The sequence below is a fragment of the Electrona antarctica genome, assembly GCF_951216825.1.
Source record: "Electrona antarctica genome assembly, chromosome: 2".
NCBI lineage: Eukaryota > Metazoa > Chordata > Actinopteri > Myctophiformes > Myctophidae > Electrona > Electrona antarctica.
Genome location: NC_136807.1, coordinates 1,508,800 through 1,526,656, shown reverse-complemented (window position 1 = coordinate 1,526,656; position 17,857 = coordinate 1,508,800). Strand labels below are relative to the sequence as shown.

The 17,857-nt window shown below is 44.1% G+C and overlaps 1 protein-coding gene across 2 annotated transcripts; it reads left to right on the top strand.

Annotated features, from left to right (window-relative positions):
- The first annotated feature begins 828 nt into the window (after positions 1-828).
- On the top strand, positions 829-14,287 carry cox4i2 (cytochrome c oxidase subunit 4I2). Of its 2 annotated transcripts, none has more exons than XM_079519133.1 (5): positions 829-985; positions 6,905-7,007; positions 8,666-8,830; positions 12,742-12,873; positions 13,597-14,287. In XM_079519133.1, exons 2-5 carry the CDS (start codon positions 6,905-6,907, stop codon positions 13,728-13,730), a joined length of 534 nt encoding a protein of 177 aa, XP_079375259.1. In that variant the 5' UTR covers positions 829-985; the 3' UTR covers positions 13,731-14,287. The 2 variants fall into 2 exon arrangements, with proteins under 2 accessions (XP_079375259.1, XP_079375258.1); XM_079519132.1 differs by lacking the exon at positions 829-985 and adding an exon at positions 6,349-6,496.
- The last annotated feature ends 3,570 nt before the right edge of the window (positions 14,288-17,857 follow it).

Sequence of the window (17,857 nt, the reverse complement as noted above, 5' to 3'; positions counted from 1 at the left end):
CTACAGGGGCAGCCTGTCCCACATGATACCACCAACCAACCCACCGCTACAGGGGCAGTCTGTCCCACAGCTCTGTCCCCCAGCTGGGACAGTCTGTCCCACAACCAACCCACCTCTACAGGGGCAGTCTGTCCCCCAGCTCGCAGCCAAACACCTACGGTGTAATTAATACAGCCTTGTGCCAGCCCTGAATAGCTCAACCTGGAGTAGCTTCAACCCAAGACATGATGATCCCGTGTAGACGTGAACCAGGCTATGGGGACCTAGTCAATTCCTACGTAGAGTCTGTCTGGACTCTGTTTAAATCCACTGTCTCTGTCTGAATGTTTTCCTCTCTCTCTCTCTCTCTCTCTCTCTCTCTCTCTCTCTCTCTCTCTTATCCACACAATCTGCTGCTCTCCCTCATACATACTGTACATAGTCATAAACCCACACACACTCTTCCATAGCGTCCTGTGTCCCAATGTGACCTTACCTAAAGCGACCCTAGTTTCCTCGCTTCACTGCTCTGTCTAAACACACCACCAGAGGACACGGAGGAGAGAGAGAGAGTGAGAAGAAGAAGGCAGTGCAGGGGGTGTAAACTAAGAGACATGCAGGGGGTGAGGCTTCTTTGCAAACTTTTCTCTTATTACTCTCTCTGACGTTCAAATCACATGCTCATTTCGGGCTGTTTACACTGGCCTCCCATTTCAAGCTCCCGCCCTTTCCTCTCTCCGACTCCCGCCCTCTCCAGCTTGCCTTTCTCACCCCAGCCCAGCCCTCCACCCCCGCCCACCACCACCACCACCACCACCAGTTGATTCCTGAACTGCGTTGTGGCGTCGCTTGGAGTCGAGGACTGAGACGAACGGGAGGAGAAATAAGGCAGCTATACAGAGCCCATTTGTCCGAGTCGTTCCAGGCACACTGACTGCAGCGGACCGCCATACCCTCTGCTCTGCTCCGGCTTCCATTCGTGCACTTCTACCCACTCAGGACAGCTGTGAGTATCTAAGGGGGTCAGATGAGGACAGAGGGCTGACAGGATAGGACCCCCCCCCCCCCCCCCCCCCCACATCCACACACACACTTTCTGCTTGAGTATTAGTGGTGTACGTGACTACCTGCAGACTTGATAAAGGATCTTATTCACACAGATTTAAGAAGTCCAAAATTGTAGCTGAATGTTTTGAAGCTCATGAAGTATTCTTGGAAGAGACTGACTGAGTGAGGTGGCCTTGTTCATTCTGCCATATTGTATTGCAGGATACTTACTTGGCTGGAAGCAAAAGTGTCTTTTCAGTCACATAATATTACTGCATTGTCGTAGTATGTGTGATCGTTGAGTTGATCCTGTAGGAATTAAAGGTTCAGCCTCTTACAAAGCTTGAGATTTCCTTCATGATCTTCGACAAATTTAAACTGCATATGTTAAGAACTACATTCTAATTTCAAAACTTTGGATGTAAACATTGCTTGCTTCTCACAAGCGTTCCTTTTATGTATTCCTGACTGTTTAAAGCAACAATATACATAAAAACGTGATCATTTGCAGTACAGTAAAGGGGCCAAAAGTGTGTCTGTCACATTCAGGAGGTCATTACGGACATTACTATAAAGTTGACCAGGTGCCAACGTCCTCCATTTTTATACCCGCCTCCATGCATGCGTAGAGGCAAGGAGACAGCAGCACAGTGCAGGAAGGACAGACACAACAACACTTCAAAGTTAAATGACTCGTGAAATGTTACCTGTTCAATAATTTCGAGCATAATTAACTCATTTTGACCTTAGAGCAGATTCTACAAATGTCTTCTAAATCATGCCAGTTTTCTGAAAAACCTCATGTTTCTATGACAGTGGTTCTCAAACATTTTCATGTCAAGGACCCCCAAAAATATAATGTAATTGGCCGCCGACCCCCATCTGAAAATATGTTGTTCCAGGGACACGCCCAGAAGCAAAGACTTTTCATGATTTTTCAAAAATAGCAGACCTACAAGTTCATAGCGCAGCACTCGGTGCCGCGCTATGAGCTTGTAGATCTGCTATTTTTCAATAGCTAATATATATAACATAATGCTTAAAACACCAAAAGGGTGTTCCCGCATCAAAATGAGTGACTTGTGAAATGTTCAATAATTTTGAGCATAATTAACTCTGTCCAAAGTGAGAAACCAGACAAGTTCATCTACACAGTGCCTCTTTGTTGAATTAACTGGAATTAACTCCTTTTGAGGACTCGTACCACATTTGATTCGACCTGTAAACAAGATTAATTTAATTGCTGTGTAAATGGCATCGATGATTGACATGAAATCACTGTAAGAAGTGCTGAAGTGATTGTCCGCTTTCTAATTCACTTTGAACCACCCACCCCTTTTCCCCCTCACTGTATGTGTTTCTTTTCCATTTACTTCCTTTATGATGAATTCCGGCCTGTTCTGTTCTTTGGCTATATACAGTAGAAGTGTCTATTTGTACGTCTCCAAATGTTATGATGAATTGAACAAGGTGGACCCTCTTGTAAAGAAGTGTAATGCTTTATGGTGTCGTCCACTCACAGTTAACAGTTTTTGTATTGAGTTGTGCTTGAAATGCACTGTAATTCTGCAAACTGTTAATACATATTTCAATCAATCTGTCTCAAGATTGATGTCATCATTTGGCATCAGTCAAGTTTTGGGGGGAAACTTTTCTATCATATCAAGAATCTGAGTCGAAACAATCATTACAACTATACCGTATCCATAAACTATCCAATCCAGACAACATAAATGTGTCTTTAAGGTTTGTTATTATTATACTGTAGGTCATTCATGGGCAACTGGCGGCCCGGGGGCCACATGTGGCCCTCACCATCGCGTAATGCGGCCCTCAGGTTAATATCCCAACATTGATATAATATTGATTTCAGCTGATGACTAGTATTAAAATGTTATTGTCTTCTTTTTTTATGTCCAATGTATTTGTATTTAGTTCATAAAGTTAACGTAACTATAACTAAATGCATTTGAAATTTAAAAAAAATCAACTTTTCAGGATTCCAATTAAAAGATTGGAAAAAAAAATACTCATGATTTCAATTCAAATATAGCAAAGAAAATGGCGCCTCTGGAGTGAGTTATGGAAATATTGTCATCAAAGTTGCCCACCCCTGCTGTAGGTTAACCAATATATCTGGTTTTCCTCAGCTCTGAACTCTTTGCTTTACTTTCCATGAAGCAGATCCAGTGGTGGAGGAAGTACTCAGATGTTTTTATTTAAGTAAAAGTACCAATACCACAGTGAAAAATACACAAGTAAAAACTTACCCCATACAAAAAATACAATCGCATCAAAATGTACTTGATCCATTCTGGGAGGGAACCCCTTTTGGTGTTTTAAGCATTATGTTATACTTTAGCTGTTGAAAAATAGCAGATCTACAATCTTTGAATATATATTTCAGAGCGAACGTTTTTAACTAACATATTTGCTTCTGCAGGGGGTCCCTGGAATAACATATTTTGAGATGGGGGTCTGTGGCCCAATAGAGGGAATTCTGGGGGTCCTTGACATGAAAAAGGTTGAGCACAACTGACATAGAAACATAGGTTTTTCAGAAAAATGAAAAAAAAATAAATAATCAAAATGGGTTAAGTAAAAAAATACAACCGTATTAGCATAAAAATGTACTTAAAGTAGCCATTATGCAGAATGCCCATTTCAGAACCATACACCATGTTTACTGAACGATTATGACATCATTATTGTGTTCACCACATTAAAATTGCAACTGGTAAAGCTAGAGGACTAGAGGCTAAGGACTTTAAAATTCTGCCGGGCAGTTTAATCTAATTTATTAGTTAATGTATAATTTGTATTATCAATCTAAATCTGCAAAGCAACTAGTAACAATTATACCGGTATCTAGTCTAACTGTCAAACATACATGTAGTGCAATGTAGTCTAGTACAGTGGTTCCCAAAGTGGGGTCCGGGGACCCCCAGGGGTCCGTGAGGGAGTTCCAGCTAGGGGGTCCCAGCTAAATGATAGTTTGGAACCAAATGGGTCTTTATGGGTCTGTTGACAATATAAATTGACAATATAAATTGGGGTCTCAGAGATAGAAATGCCATTAAATGGGGGTCCGTAGACTAATGCATGTCAAACTGTCTTTCAACGGGTTGGGAATCAATGCTAGAGCTGTAAAAATGGGGGATAATTAGTGTCAATTTGGGGGTCCTTGACATGAAAACGTTTGGGAACCCCTGGTCTAGTTAGTAGACGTACTGTAGCATGAACTATTCAAGCACAAGTACATCTAGATTGTACTTACAGTACAGCACTTGAGTGAATGTGCAGTTACATTCCAACACAGAGCAGCCGTATCTGCCCTGCACTGTGCTTAACAATAGGCTGATAGGAGGTCAGACTGCAGAGGGAGGTGCTTGGAACGCATCCAGGTCAGGGTAGATAAATCAAACAAACACCTTAGGAGACCTTTATACCCGGCTGTTCAATCAGCCATGCAGACAGTAAATACAATGCTAAGACTGTATATTAAAGGAGAATTCCATGCTAGAGTGCTTTCTTACCTTTATTTGTAGTTGTTACGTCCCCACCAAATAGGTCCAGGTGTTATTTTGTGCAAAAGTGCATTATTGGCTATTTCCCCTAATATAAGCCCTCAATGGGGGTTGGGTTTTAGTGTTCATATATGGGCATATATTGGTATGTATTGTTCAAAAACAAAGAATAAATACCTATTTGTATGTGAATAATACAAAAGGAATAAATGTATGCATCGGAAAATGGTCAGATATAGTGTAAAGTAGCCTAGGATTTTAACTCTTTGGCGCATTCTGTTTTAAAATACAACATTATCTGCACCGGTGCCATATCAGACTCCACTAACATGCATGGTACATCATTATCAAACCTAAATGTACCCTTCTTGTTTGTCCCCATAATGCAAATTGTAGCATTTGTAGAATTATTGGGACTTAAAAATATTAGGCCACTCATTTGTAAAATAAATGTAGAAATGAAATAAAATAAAATAAAATATAAAATAATAAATAAATATTTAATGGTGTATTTCTCAGGGGCTCCCTGTTCAGGACTCCCGGGTTACCAGCGAAAGTATCCAGAAAGAAATACAAATAAAGCAAAGTACAGATACTCAAAAACAATGTCGTAGGATACAGCAGTGTTGCTTTCGTCGACTAAAACTAAGACGAAAAATGCTCGTCGACTACCCTTCTTCACTGACTAAAACTAAATAAAACCACAATAAAAACGAATCTATGATGACTAAAACTATGACTAAATATATTGACAATTCCGTCAACAAATAAAAACTAGACTAGTGGACAATGAGATCCAGTTTTATGCTAGGACAGCATGCTGAAAACAGCAGATCTACAAGCTCACAACGTGCCACGCGCTGCGACGTGCTGTGAGCTTGTAGATCTGCTATTTTCAGCATGCAATGAACCAAAGTGTAAAATCTTCCATCACAACGATATCAAGGCGCGTCAAAACACATTTTAGTCGACTAAATCAACTGTAGATTTAAGTCGACTAAAATCTCATGATATTTAGTCGACTAAAACTGGACTAGCACTAGAACATTCCAGGTGACTAAAACTAAATGAAAACTATTCAAAATACAAAAAACTAAAATCAGAATTTGCTGGCTGCCAAACAACACTGGGATACAGACAGACTAGACCAGAGGTTCCCAAAGTGGGGTCCGGGGACCCCCGGGGGTACCTGAGGGAGTGCCAGGGGGTCCCCAGCTAAATGATAGTTTGGAACCAAATGGACCCTAATGGGTCTGTAACTCTGAGAGTGTACAAATGGAACCAAATGGACCCGTTGGGTCCGGGGACCCCCGGGGGTACCTGAGGGAGTGCCAGGGGGTCCCCAGCTAAATGATAGTTTGGAACCAAATGGACCCTAATGGGTCTGTAACTCTGAGAGTGTACAAATGGAACCAAATGGACCCGTTGGGTCTCTCAGAGTTAAATTAACATTGATTTTACAATATGTATTGGGGTCCCAGAGATAGAAATGCCATTAAATGGGGGTCCGTATAGACTAATGCATGTCAAACTGGGGGTCCTTGAAATTAAACGGGTTGAGAATCACTGTTAGAGCCGTAACAATCTTCTCTTATGGGGGTCCCTGGCATTCAAATGGGGGTCCGCGGGCTAATTAGTGTCAATTTGGGGGTCCTTGACATGAAAAAGTTTGGGAACCAATAGACTATAGCTTACTAGACTATAGTTACTGTCCAGTGTCCACCACTAGACACCATTAGCAGCCTGTACTAATAGCAGGTGAGGGTGATTAAGTCAATCAGTTCAGAATCAGATAACAGGTGCTCTACCATCCATGGGTGTTTGTTGGCCTACTAGTGAACTAACTTACCTGCAGGCAGTAGCTTTTACACCATACAGCAGCACCGCTCACTCTGTCTTATCTTCTTGTCCACTATAATCATCATCAAACAATAAAACCAACAGTAAGTTCATTCAGAATGAGAATATACGATTGAAACGCTAGAACATATTAGGCTATGATGTGGTTGGCAAACTTGGCAAGCCAATCTTTAGCCTATAAAATGCAAGCTATAAATCAGAATGCTAATATTATTTTCTGTTATGTTGTGACCTTTGATGTAATTGATTTCAGATAACAGTTTGCAGAATTACAGTACATTTCAAGTACAACTCGATACAAAAACTGTCAACTGTGAGCTGGACACATACAGCATTACACAGTTTGTTTACAAGAGGGTCCACCGTTTTCAATTCATCAAAATGCATCATCTAGGTAGTGAATGAAGTTGTCTTAACTGAACATGTACCTCCGTCCTCACCTCATATGGTATAAATATCATATCTCGTAACTTTCTGTGTCCTCTGTCCAGATGCTCTTGTTGACTGCAGGTCGTGTTGGGGGGAGCCTCCTGGTGCGGCGCGCGACCCCTGCTCTGGCCGCCAGCAGTGTGAGGATGGCCGGTCACGGCCACGGTGGGTCATTACAACATCAATCAGAAAAAAAACTAGCCTACTTTGTGTTATATATTTTTTGGTTAAAACAAAGTTTTGTTAAAATAAAAGCTTAAATCACTATATTGTGATAGTAGGCTATAATCATTGGTTGCTATAGTGTTTGTTCAGTAACAGCCTGCAGGGGTCTCCCTCCCCTCCCTGTATCTCTTTAATATAAACAGAAAATGCATATTCAGGTAGGTGACACATTTTTAAGCCATCAATTTAATTAATGTGGCTTACATTCTTGCAGTTCCAATTTTTGTCTGCTCATTTCTTACACTTCACTTACAATTCCACATCCACTTGTTTAATCTGTGCCCTGACCGGGTTCTCTATCTTGATTGGATAAAATGGGTGTTTCAGTTTCTGAAAAAGCATTTTGTTTAGGCCTAATAAAAAGCTGCAGAGACATGGAGACTCCTGTTACTGAACAAACACTATTATATATCAATGAGTAGCGCTTTTTAACTTTTATCACGTGCACTACCATAACATAACATGGAAGTTTAGTTTAGAATTCCGTGGCTACAGCTTATCATCGACAGGTGGTAGTATTAGTCCTTAACCTGCAGGTGGCAGTGTTGCCTTTTAAAAAGCTATGCGGCTTGACATTAATTTTGACATGTTAAGTAGCCCATGTATATGTGTGTCCAAAATCACACAATGAAGTAAACTAATACATTACTATACAGGTCATTCATACTATTCGGTGCCATTTCAGCCTAGTAACTTTTTCAAAACAAAATATATATTTGTCCACCAGCTTAATGTATTATTCAAAAATGTCCATATAAATATCCATATACATTGTAACAGGGGAGACATTTTATGCTAAAGATGGCCACTACTCCTCATGTAATGAATTGAATAATATGGTATCGCATTGTGAACACAATAAGATTTTAATATATTTATCCAACCATATTTTCAGAATTATGAAAATGTATAATTTTCCGTAACAGGGTGGACATGTTATGCTTTACCACATCAGAAATGCAACCTAAAACATTGATAAAAGGCACATTAAACAGTGATACTTATACTACTTGTGTAGAGTTTCATATCAAAAATATATCCTACTTTCTGAAGTCATGTGGCTAGAGAAATAGTCAGGGGACATTTACCGGTGGATTTGCAGTAAAGTAAGGGACAAAATTGATTTTAAGCATTCAAATTACATTTATCACAATTAATATTTGGTGAGAACTTAAGCATTAGAACTATAGCCTACTATATAATAAGAATGTTATTTGAATTTGATTAGATGGCCTATATTTGTAACGAAGCTGAATAAACATGATGGGGGGGGGGGGGGGGGGGGGGCATACCTCTACTGAAATCAAAGGGATTATTTTATATTAATTTCACTGAGGTACAATGTTTTTTTTCTATGCTAGAAAAATCCTTTAATAGTATAATAAGTTTTTGGAGTTAATGTTTTTTCCTATTAAAATGAGCAAAAACATTAAGTTATTTTAAACAAGATATGCTGCTTATGACCTGGGGACACAAATGGCACCGAACACTAGGAATGACCCATAAAAGGTTGTCTGAAATTCTTCATAATATGAATATGAATATATATTATATAAAGACATGTTTATTTACATTGGACTCTCTCTCCCCATTCCCAGCCGTGGCAGACACAACGGACATGTCTCAGCCGATGTACGTTGACCGTCTGGACACACCGCTGCCTGACAAACCATTCAAAGAAGTCCTGACCGACGCCGATAAGGGCATGAAACAGAAGGAGAAGGGACCCTGGACCCAGCTGTCCAACGCAGAGAAGATGGCCTGTAAGTTGTTGTTGATGTTTGTCCCACTCGGTGATATAACGGTTGTCCAGCAGCAGCTTACAGTGGGAGTTCAGTTGTGAAGTTGTGAACTTCTGATCTGTCAGCTGACTCCTGGAATGCTGGGAATCTGAACGCATTTTCACATCACCCGTAGACCTCACACTGTCGCTACAGCGCCAGGAACGTGACCAGAACTTCTAGTTTCATTTGGGGGACTTCATCATTATTATTTTTTTGAGGGGCGCTAGCCCCTCCTATATTCAGCTATTAGTTTGTAGATCTTTGTCCTATACACAAACATCCAATTCCCATTGACAATGAATGGAGAATTCTACGTCAGTGTCTGAGCAAAAAGGCGGTGTCTATTTTACGTCATGATGTACGATAAGAGCGCCCCTCACTTCACAGTGTATATATTTTTTTAAATATACTGTATATTATCATGACCTGAGGAGGTCTTCTTTGACCGAGAGTGATCCACTTGCGTTCTAGTCTCTCGAGACAGACTGTTGACTCGCATCAATAGTCAAAGGAAAAGAGGGCGCTGTTTTTCCTTTATGTTTTGCCGATGGGTTCTCGGATTGCTTGCATTCTACATTCTACCCAAACTCTTCTCCCTTCTGGCTCCAAAACTATGGAATGCACTTCCCATCACAGTCAGAACTGCAGCCTCACTCCCAATCTTCCGCCGTAGTCTGAAAACTCTTCAGACTCCACCATAGCCCGTAGCACTTGCCCTAGCCTATCCCCTTAGATAGCACATTATGTAGACTAAGGCTGAGCTCACACCTTTCATGCAATTCTCTGTGCTCGTTGGGTGTTGTGTCATGGCCGCCCAGCGGCCCAATGCATTTCCAATGGAGGTCACATGGTTTGACCCAACATTGTGTTGTGTGAGGGGGAGGGGCGCAGTCGTGCGCCCCTCCCCCTCACACAACACAATGTTGGGTCAAACCATGTGACCTCCATTGGCAATGCATTGGGCGGCCATGACACAACACAACATGCATCCAACGAGCATCCAACGAGCACAGAATTGCATGAAAGGTGTCAGGTCAAACCATGTGACCTCCATTGGAAATGCATTGGGCCGCTGGGCGGCCATGACACAACACCCAACGAGCACAGAGAATTGCATGAAAGGTGTGAGCTCAGCCTAAGGCTGAGCTCACACCTTTCATGCAATTCTGGTGCTCGCTGGGTGCTCGTTGGGTAGTGTCATGGCCGCCCAATGTATTTCCAATGGAGGTCACATGGTTTGACCCAACATTGTGTTGTGTGAGGGGGAGGGGCGCAGTCTTTTCACTCGCATCCCACTTCTGTTCTCTCTCTGTCTCTCTCTCTCTCCCCCAGTGTACAGGCTGATGTTCTGTCTCTGTCTCTCTCTCCCCCAGTGTACAGGCTGATGTTCTGTCTCTGTCTCTCTCTCCCCCCCAGTGTACAGGCTGATGTTCTCGCTCTGTCTCTCTCTCCCCCAGTGTACAGGCTGATGTTCTGTCTCTCTCTCCCCCAGTGTACAGGCTGATGTTCTGTCTCTCCCCCCCAGTGTACAGGCTGATGTTCTGTCTCTCTCTCCCCCAGTGTACAGGCTGATGTTCTGTCTCTCTCTCCCCCAGTGTACAGGCTGATGTTCTGTCTCTCCCCCCCAGTGTACAGGCTGATGTTCTGTCTCTCTCTCCCCCCCAGTGTACAGGCTGATGTTCTGTCTCTCTCCCCCAGTGTACAGGCTGATGTTCTGTCTCTGTCTCTCTCTCCCCCAGTGTACAGGCTGATGTTCTGTCTCTGTCTCCCCCAGTGTACAGGCTGATGTTCTGTCTCTCTCTCCCCCAGTGTACAGGCTGATGTTCTGTCTCTCTCTCCCCCAGTGTACAGGCTGATGTTCTGTCTCTCTCCCCCAGTGTACAGGCTGATGTTCTGTCTCTGTCTCTCTCTCCCCCAGTGTACAGGCTGATGTTCTGTCTCTGTCTCCCCCAGTGTACAGGCTGATGTTCTGTCTCTCCCCCCCCAGTGTACAGGCTGATGTTCTGTCTCTCTCTCCCCCAGTGTACAGGCTGATGTTCTGTCTCTCCCCCCCCCAGTGTACAGGCTGATGTTCTGTCTCTCTCTCTCCCCCAGTGTACAGGCTGATGTTCTGTCTCTCTCCCCCCCAGTGTACAGGCTGATGTTCTGTCTCTCTCTCCCCCAGTGTACAGGCTGATGTTCTGTCTCTCTCTCCCCCAGTGTACAGGCTGATGTTCTGTCTCTCTCCCCCAGTGTACAGGCTGATGTTCTGTCTCTCTCTCCCCCAGTGTACAGGCTGATGTTCTGTCTCTCTCTCCCCCCCAGTGTACAGGCTGATGTTCTGTCTCTCTCTCCCCCAGTGTACAGGCTGATGTTCTGTCTCTCTCTCCCCCCCAGTGTACAGGCTGATGTTCTGTCTCTCTCCCCCAGTGTACAGGCTGATGTTCTGTCTCTCTCTCCCCCCCAGTGTACAGGCTGATGTTCTGTCTCTCTCCCCCAGTGTACAGGCTGATGTTCTGTCTCTCTCCCCCAGTGTACAGGCTGATGTTCTGTCTCTCTCTCCCCCCCAGTGTACAGGCTGATGTTCTGTCTCTCTCTCCCCCAGTGTACAGGCTGATGTTCTGTCTCTCTCTCCCCCCCAGTGTACAGGCTGATGTTCTGTCTCTCTCCCCCAGTGTACAGGCTGATGTTCTGTCTCTCTCCCCCAGTGTACAGGCTGATGTTCTGTCTCTCTCCCCCAGTGTACAGGCTGATGTTCTGTCTCTCCCCCCCCCAGTGTACAGGCTGATGTTCTGTCTCTCTCTCCCCCCCAGTGTACAGGCTGATGTTCTGTCTCTCTCCCCCCCAGTGTACAGGCTGATGTTCTGTCTCTCTCTCCCCCAGTGTACAGGCTGATGTTCTGTCTCTCTCTCCCCCAGTGTACAGGCTGATGTTCTGTCTCTCTCTCTCCCCCAGTGTACAGGCTGATGTTCTGTCTCTCTCTCTCCCCCAGTGTACAGGCTGATGTTCTGTCTCTCTCTCCCCCAGTGTACAGGCTGATGTTCTGTCTCTCTCCCCCAGTGTACAGGCTGATGTTCTGTCTCTCTCTCCCCCCCAGTGTACAGGCTGATGTTCTGTCTCTCTCTCCCCCCCAGTGTACAGGCTGATGTTCTGTCTCTCTCTCCCCCCCAGTGTACAGGCTGATGTTCTGTCTCTCTCTCCCCCCCAGTGTACAGGCTGATGTTCTGTCTCTCTCTCCCCCCCAGTGTACAGGCTGATGTTCTGTCTCTCTCTCCCCCAGTGTACAGGCTGATGTTCTGTCTCTCTCTCCCCCAGTGTACAGGCTGATGTTCTGTCTCTGTCTCTCTCTCCCCCAGTGTACAGGCTGATGTTCTGTCTCTGTCTCTCTCTCCCCCAGTGTACAGGCTGATGTTTTGTCTCTGTCTCTCTCTCCCCCAGTGTACAGGCTGATGTTCTGTCTCTCTCTCTGTCTCTCTCTCCCCCAGTGTACCGGCTGATGTTCTGTCTCTCTCTCCCCCAGTGTACAGGCTGATGTTCTGTCTCTCTCTCCCCCAGTGTACAGGCTGATGTTCTGTCTCTCTCTCCCCCAGTGTACCGGCTGATGTTCTGTCTCTCTCTCCCCCAGTGTACAGGCTGATGTTCTGTCTCTCTCTCCCCCAGTGTACAGGCTGATGTTCTGTCTCTGTCTCTCTCTCCCCCAGTGTACAGGCTGATGTTCTGTCTCTCTCCCCCCCAGTGTACAGGCTGATGTTCTGTCTCTCTCTCCCCCAGTGTACAGGCTGATGTTCTGTCTCTCTCCCCCCCAGTGTACAGGCTGATGTTCTGTCTCTCTCTCCCCCAGTGTACAGGCTGATGTTCTGTCTCTCTCTCCCCCAGTGTACAGGCTGATGTTCTGTCTCTCTCTCCCCCAGTGTACAGGCTGACGTTCTGTAAGACCTATCCAGAGATGAGGGTTAAGACGGGAGAATGGAAGACTGTCGTCGGAGGGATGTTTTTTTTCTTCGGAATCACTGGCTTAATAGTCCTTTGGCAGGCACTCTATGGTGGGTGTCTCTGCCTTTAATACTTGTACACGTGCACGCACGCACACGCCTGCATTGTTGTGCATGTACAACAATAAATTGGCATGAACCTCTGAGCACTTTGTTCCACTACACTAAATTCATAGTATGAATTTAACTGGACCCCCCCACGGGGGTTAAACTTGCTACAGTCGGAGTCTTCGACAGATGGCAGACATAAATGTGGGCTCATTTTAAACACTTGAGGCATATTTGTATACTTCATCGTACAATGACGTTGCACAGCTTTTTTTTTTTTTTATTAGAAAATGCATATATTTTCACCTTTCGATGCTTGGGAGATATTATTATTGATGGTACAAACACGAGTTCACTAAGCAACTGTTTTGAACTTGTATATCCTTCCCTGCGACTGTGGCTCAAGAGGTAGAGCAGGTCGTCCAATGATCCATGGGTCGCGGTTCGAATCCCGGCTCCTCCTGGCTACATGTCAAAGTGTCCTTGGGCAAGACACTGAACCCCAAATTGCTCCCGATGTGCTGGTTGGTGCCTTGCATGGCTTCCGCCGCAATCAGTGTATGAATGTGTGTGTGTGTGACTGGGTGAATGAAATGCACAATCTATGCAAAGCGCCTTGGATAAAGGCACTATATAAATGCACCAGTTGCCCTCTTGTTCCACAGTCTACCCTGCAACTCCTCACACCTTCTAACTTGTATATCCTTCCCTCCTCTTGTTCCACAGTCTACCCTGAACTTCCTCACACCTTCGCCGACGAGTGGAAGGCCAAACAGGCACAGAGGATGCTAGACATGAGGATCAGCCCCATCCAGGGCTTCGCCAGCAACTGGGACTATGAGAAGCGCCAATGGAAGTAGAGTGACTTTATTGGGTACTAGATGTTGAAGGTGAAGTTATCTCGGGTTGCTTATCTAGGCTCAGTTTGAATATTTTTGTAAAAATGCAGAAGCAATCAGATCTGCAACCCAAGGGAGAACTTTACTTTTCTCCTGGCTCGACATGTAGCCTCTCTCTCTCTCTCGTCCAATCGCAATGTTGTCATGGTGACTGTCCGTCCTGTTTAATAAAACTGTCCTGATGATTATTCTGTGCATCTCTTTCTCTGGTGACGTGTGACCGTGTGTGCTCGCCTCGGTCGGGAACTACTTTGCTCCTTTCTGTGGCAACATATAAGCAGTGCTAAGATTGTCTGCTCAATGAAAGCAGTGGACCAACATGATCAGCCCAAGATGCGGTACTTCTAATCATCATGTTTGGCCACAGCAAAGGCAGCTTGATCACTTTGTCATACATTGGCATACATTATCCAGGCTGTTGAAAAAATGAAGGGAACCAATAATGTCCACATATCCTGTCATGTGACTGTATAAAATGCACAGCTCTCTAAAATAAACGGTGGGTCATTAAGATCTGATTTAATTTTGTACTTGCTTTATTTCTAGTTGTGCTTTCTTATTGTATTTGACAGGGACAATGCTCATTAATCAACACGTCAGTTTTTACATCCATGTAAATGGGCCAGTTGGCTATAAGCTAATTGACATCTTTAGTCCCTGAGCAGGCTCATCTTTAGTCCCTGAGCAGGCTCATCTTTAGTTAAAAATGATGATAAAATATCCATAATAGTCCGGCAGCCAACAGGCTTCTTTTGTTTAAAGGAGCATTCAGTGATTTGGGTGATTTGGAGAAAAAAACAGTCCGCCCTGGTAACAAGATGTGCACATGCACACGCTCTACAGTGAGGGAAGTACAACAGACCAACAGCACACACACCAAGGCCCGCCCCACTCGATCATGATTGGAGGAAGGCCTCTCTCATACTGAGTGGATGAAAGCTTTGCCACCCAAAGCCCAAACCGAAACTAGGGTTTTTTGACCCCAGGGGCTCCCTGGGGACAGGGAGGAACTCCTTATATGGTCAGCACACTTTATAGTAGGGAGGATTATCCAAAAAATAAGTGATATTTGAATTAAGTGAAATCACTGAATATACCTAAAGTGGGAAATTTGGTGTATAGTCTTTTTTTATATATTGGCCTACAATATTGTCTATAGACTATGCATTCATGAATCCACTTGCTGACCGGCTGTTGGTATTGGGCTTTTTTCTTCTTCCATTAACATCCTATGGAAAAAAAATTTTTTGTCAAGTCAAACTTTCCTTATGGTTTAAGTAGTGCCGTGTCAATCTAGGGGGTTTTCATGATTCTGAATCCATTCCAAGCATTAGTTTTGCACAAAAAACACTCCTTGGGCTAAAAACGGCCATAGACGTCATGACAAATATGATGAGGTCAGCACATTTTGGACAAGTGGCTATGGCTGTTTTAGCCCAAGGAGTGTATTTTGTGCAAAACTAATTAATGCTTGGACTGGATTCAGAATCATGAGAAATCCCTAGTTTGATACGTCACATGCTACTTAAAGCAAAAGGAACGTTTGACATTTGTGCCTGCCATAGGATGTTAATGGTAGGGTCACAAACCCCTATAAAACAAATTGCCCAATACAGTCAGCAAGTGGATTCATGAATATGTGTATAGACAATTTTAGGCCAATAAAAGTCTAACAAATTTCCCATCCGTCCACCTCGACTGCCGGACTAATACAAAAACACAATACAGGTTTTCAAGTTGTGATACGTTTTTGTACTGTGGAGGGGGTGTGGTGTCCTAAATATTATATGGCTTTCCAGAATTGAATAGGTTCATGCATCCCGTCTACCTCACTCAAAGAACAAGACTCGGTCCCATTTTCCAGTATGGTCTTTATTCAGTTCAATTTAATCCAAAATTGTACATTTTTCTAAGACATAAACATTGGGCATGGCATCATTGTTGAACTCTTAAATTTTGTACTCTGAGGCCAGCAAGAATACACCAGGAAACCAGCTTTGAAAATATCCTCCTGTCGGTTTTGCATTTTTCTATTTTAGCGCACAATGAGTTAACAATTCACATCAATGCAAAGGAGTTTAAGGCCATGATGGATGGGGGGGGGCACTAATATGCTTTTTTTTTTTTTACACCAAATATAAATAACATTTCAAAGCCGTCAAAAGTTAAGTTTTTTTTTCCTTAAATACGTTTCTAAGCTAGCGTACTATTCTAATCAGTTAAATAACTAGTATATATAGATAGTGTCGTGCCAATGCGATTCCTCCTCTTGCGTACATCCCGTCACAAACATTGTTTTCCATACAGTATCCACACGCATGCATACACACACACACACACACACACACACACACACACACACACACACACACACACACACACACACACACACACACACACACACACACACACACACACACACACACACACACACACCGAGGTGTAAGAAAGGGAGAGTTGTTTGTGAGGCCCGACTGCAGCCTTCGAGCAGCGTCTTGTGGGGGTCGTAATACACTAGAAAAATATAGATACTGTACTTGGAATGTATCAGATTATAAACCTTGGCTAGTTAAATTGGTGTGTGCTCAAAACAAGCCATTCGGGGATGAGCTTGGTTAACAGTCATCTGAATGGAAAGATAATTGTCTGGAATCACAAAGAACCAAATTTTGATTTGCGTAATTTGGGGGAAAGGACATTCGTGCGCAGTCAGACACACACACACACACACACACACACACACACACACACACACACACACACACACACACACACACACACACACACACACACACACACACACACACACACACACACACACACACACACACACACACACACACACACACACACACACACACACACACACACACACACACACCAAAAAACAATATATAGAAATAAAAAATGGGGCTAAAACCTATATAGGAGAGCACAGAACAGTGTCGGTGAGTGAACCTGCTGCCACAAAGCATGTATGATTCCCTGAATCCTGGAAATGTGGAATTAAATGAGTTTTTTAGCCAAACCACAAGAGCACACTATATTCAAATCAGAAAACGGATGAAGAGATGGACTCCTGCTGTGAACGTGAAGACGCAGCGGTGTGTTGGAACTTGGAAGTGGAACACTGGGACTGATGATGAAATGACTAAAAACAATGGTACGGTTTTATGTGTGTGTGTACGTGTGTGTGTGTGTGTGTGTGTGTGTAGCAGTCACTCAAGCACCCATCCGCCAACCCTCCCCTCTGCCATCCTCTTCCCAGCAAATTTATCCCATTTTAGGCGGGAACCCCTTTTGTTGTTAGCATTATGTTATGCTTTAGCTATAGCAGACCTACAAGCTCATAGCGGCGCCACCGAGTGGCGCGCTACGAGCTTGTAGGTCTGCTATTTTTTTTTAAAACGACTGACATAGAAACATAGCTTTTTCAGAAAACTGTCAGGATGTAGAAGACATTTTTTTTAGAATCTGATCTCAGGTCAAAATGGGTTATGAAGCTGCCAGTTCAGGGAGCATGACGCCCCAATGCCAGGCGACACACCTCCCTGTGACTGGCACCGAGCTTAAATGAAACATGCTTGGAAAAGAAGACAAGATCTGTTTCCCGTCTCCCGTGGACCGTGTGACAGGCAGATGTGTATGTGTGTGTGTGTGTGTGTGTGTGTGTGTGTGTGCGTGCATGTGTGTGTATGTGCATGCACAGCAGTTGGTGGGCCTGCTGTGACTGGCACACAGGACTATCTGCTGTGACAGCCAGATGATCACAGAAAACCCCAGAAGCTTTGGATTTAGAGAGAGAGGAGGAGGAGGAGGAGGGCTGGATGGAGATGTGCTAGATATTGGGGGTGGAGTTGAGTGTCCCAGTGGAGGCTCCTCTATTGGAGGAGATATTGGGGGTGGAGTTGAGTGTCCCAGTGGAGGCTCCTCTATTGGAGGAGAGGATATTGGGGGTGGAGTTGAGTGTCCCAGTGGAGGCTCCTCTATTGGAGGAGAGGAGACAAATGGAGGAAGTACCGTCTAGATCGAGTACTCGACGGACGGGGAATGTTTGCAGGCTTGAGTCTCTAGTCGTATAGCCTGCT

Coding starts and splice junctions, on each gene's coding strand:
- cox4i2 (XM_079519133.1), top strand. CDS start 6,905: ATGCTCTTGTTGACTGCAGGTCGTGTTGGGGGGAGCCTCCTGGTGCGG. Junction 7,008..8,665: donor GATGGCCGGTCACGGCCACG/GTGGGTCATTAC, acceptor CCCCATTCCCAG/CCGTGGCAGACACAACGGAC. Junction 8,831..12,741: donor CAACGCAGAGAAGATGGCCT/GTAAGTTGTTGT, acceptor TCTCTCCCCCAG/TGTACAGGCTGACGTTCTGT.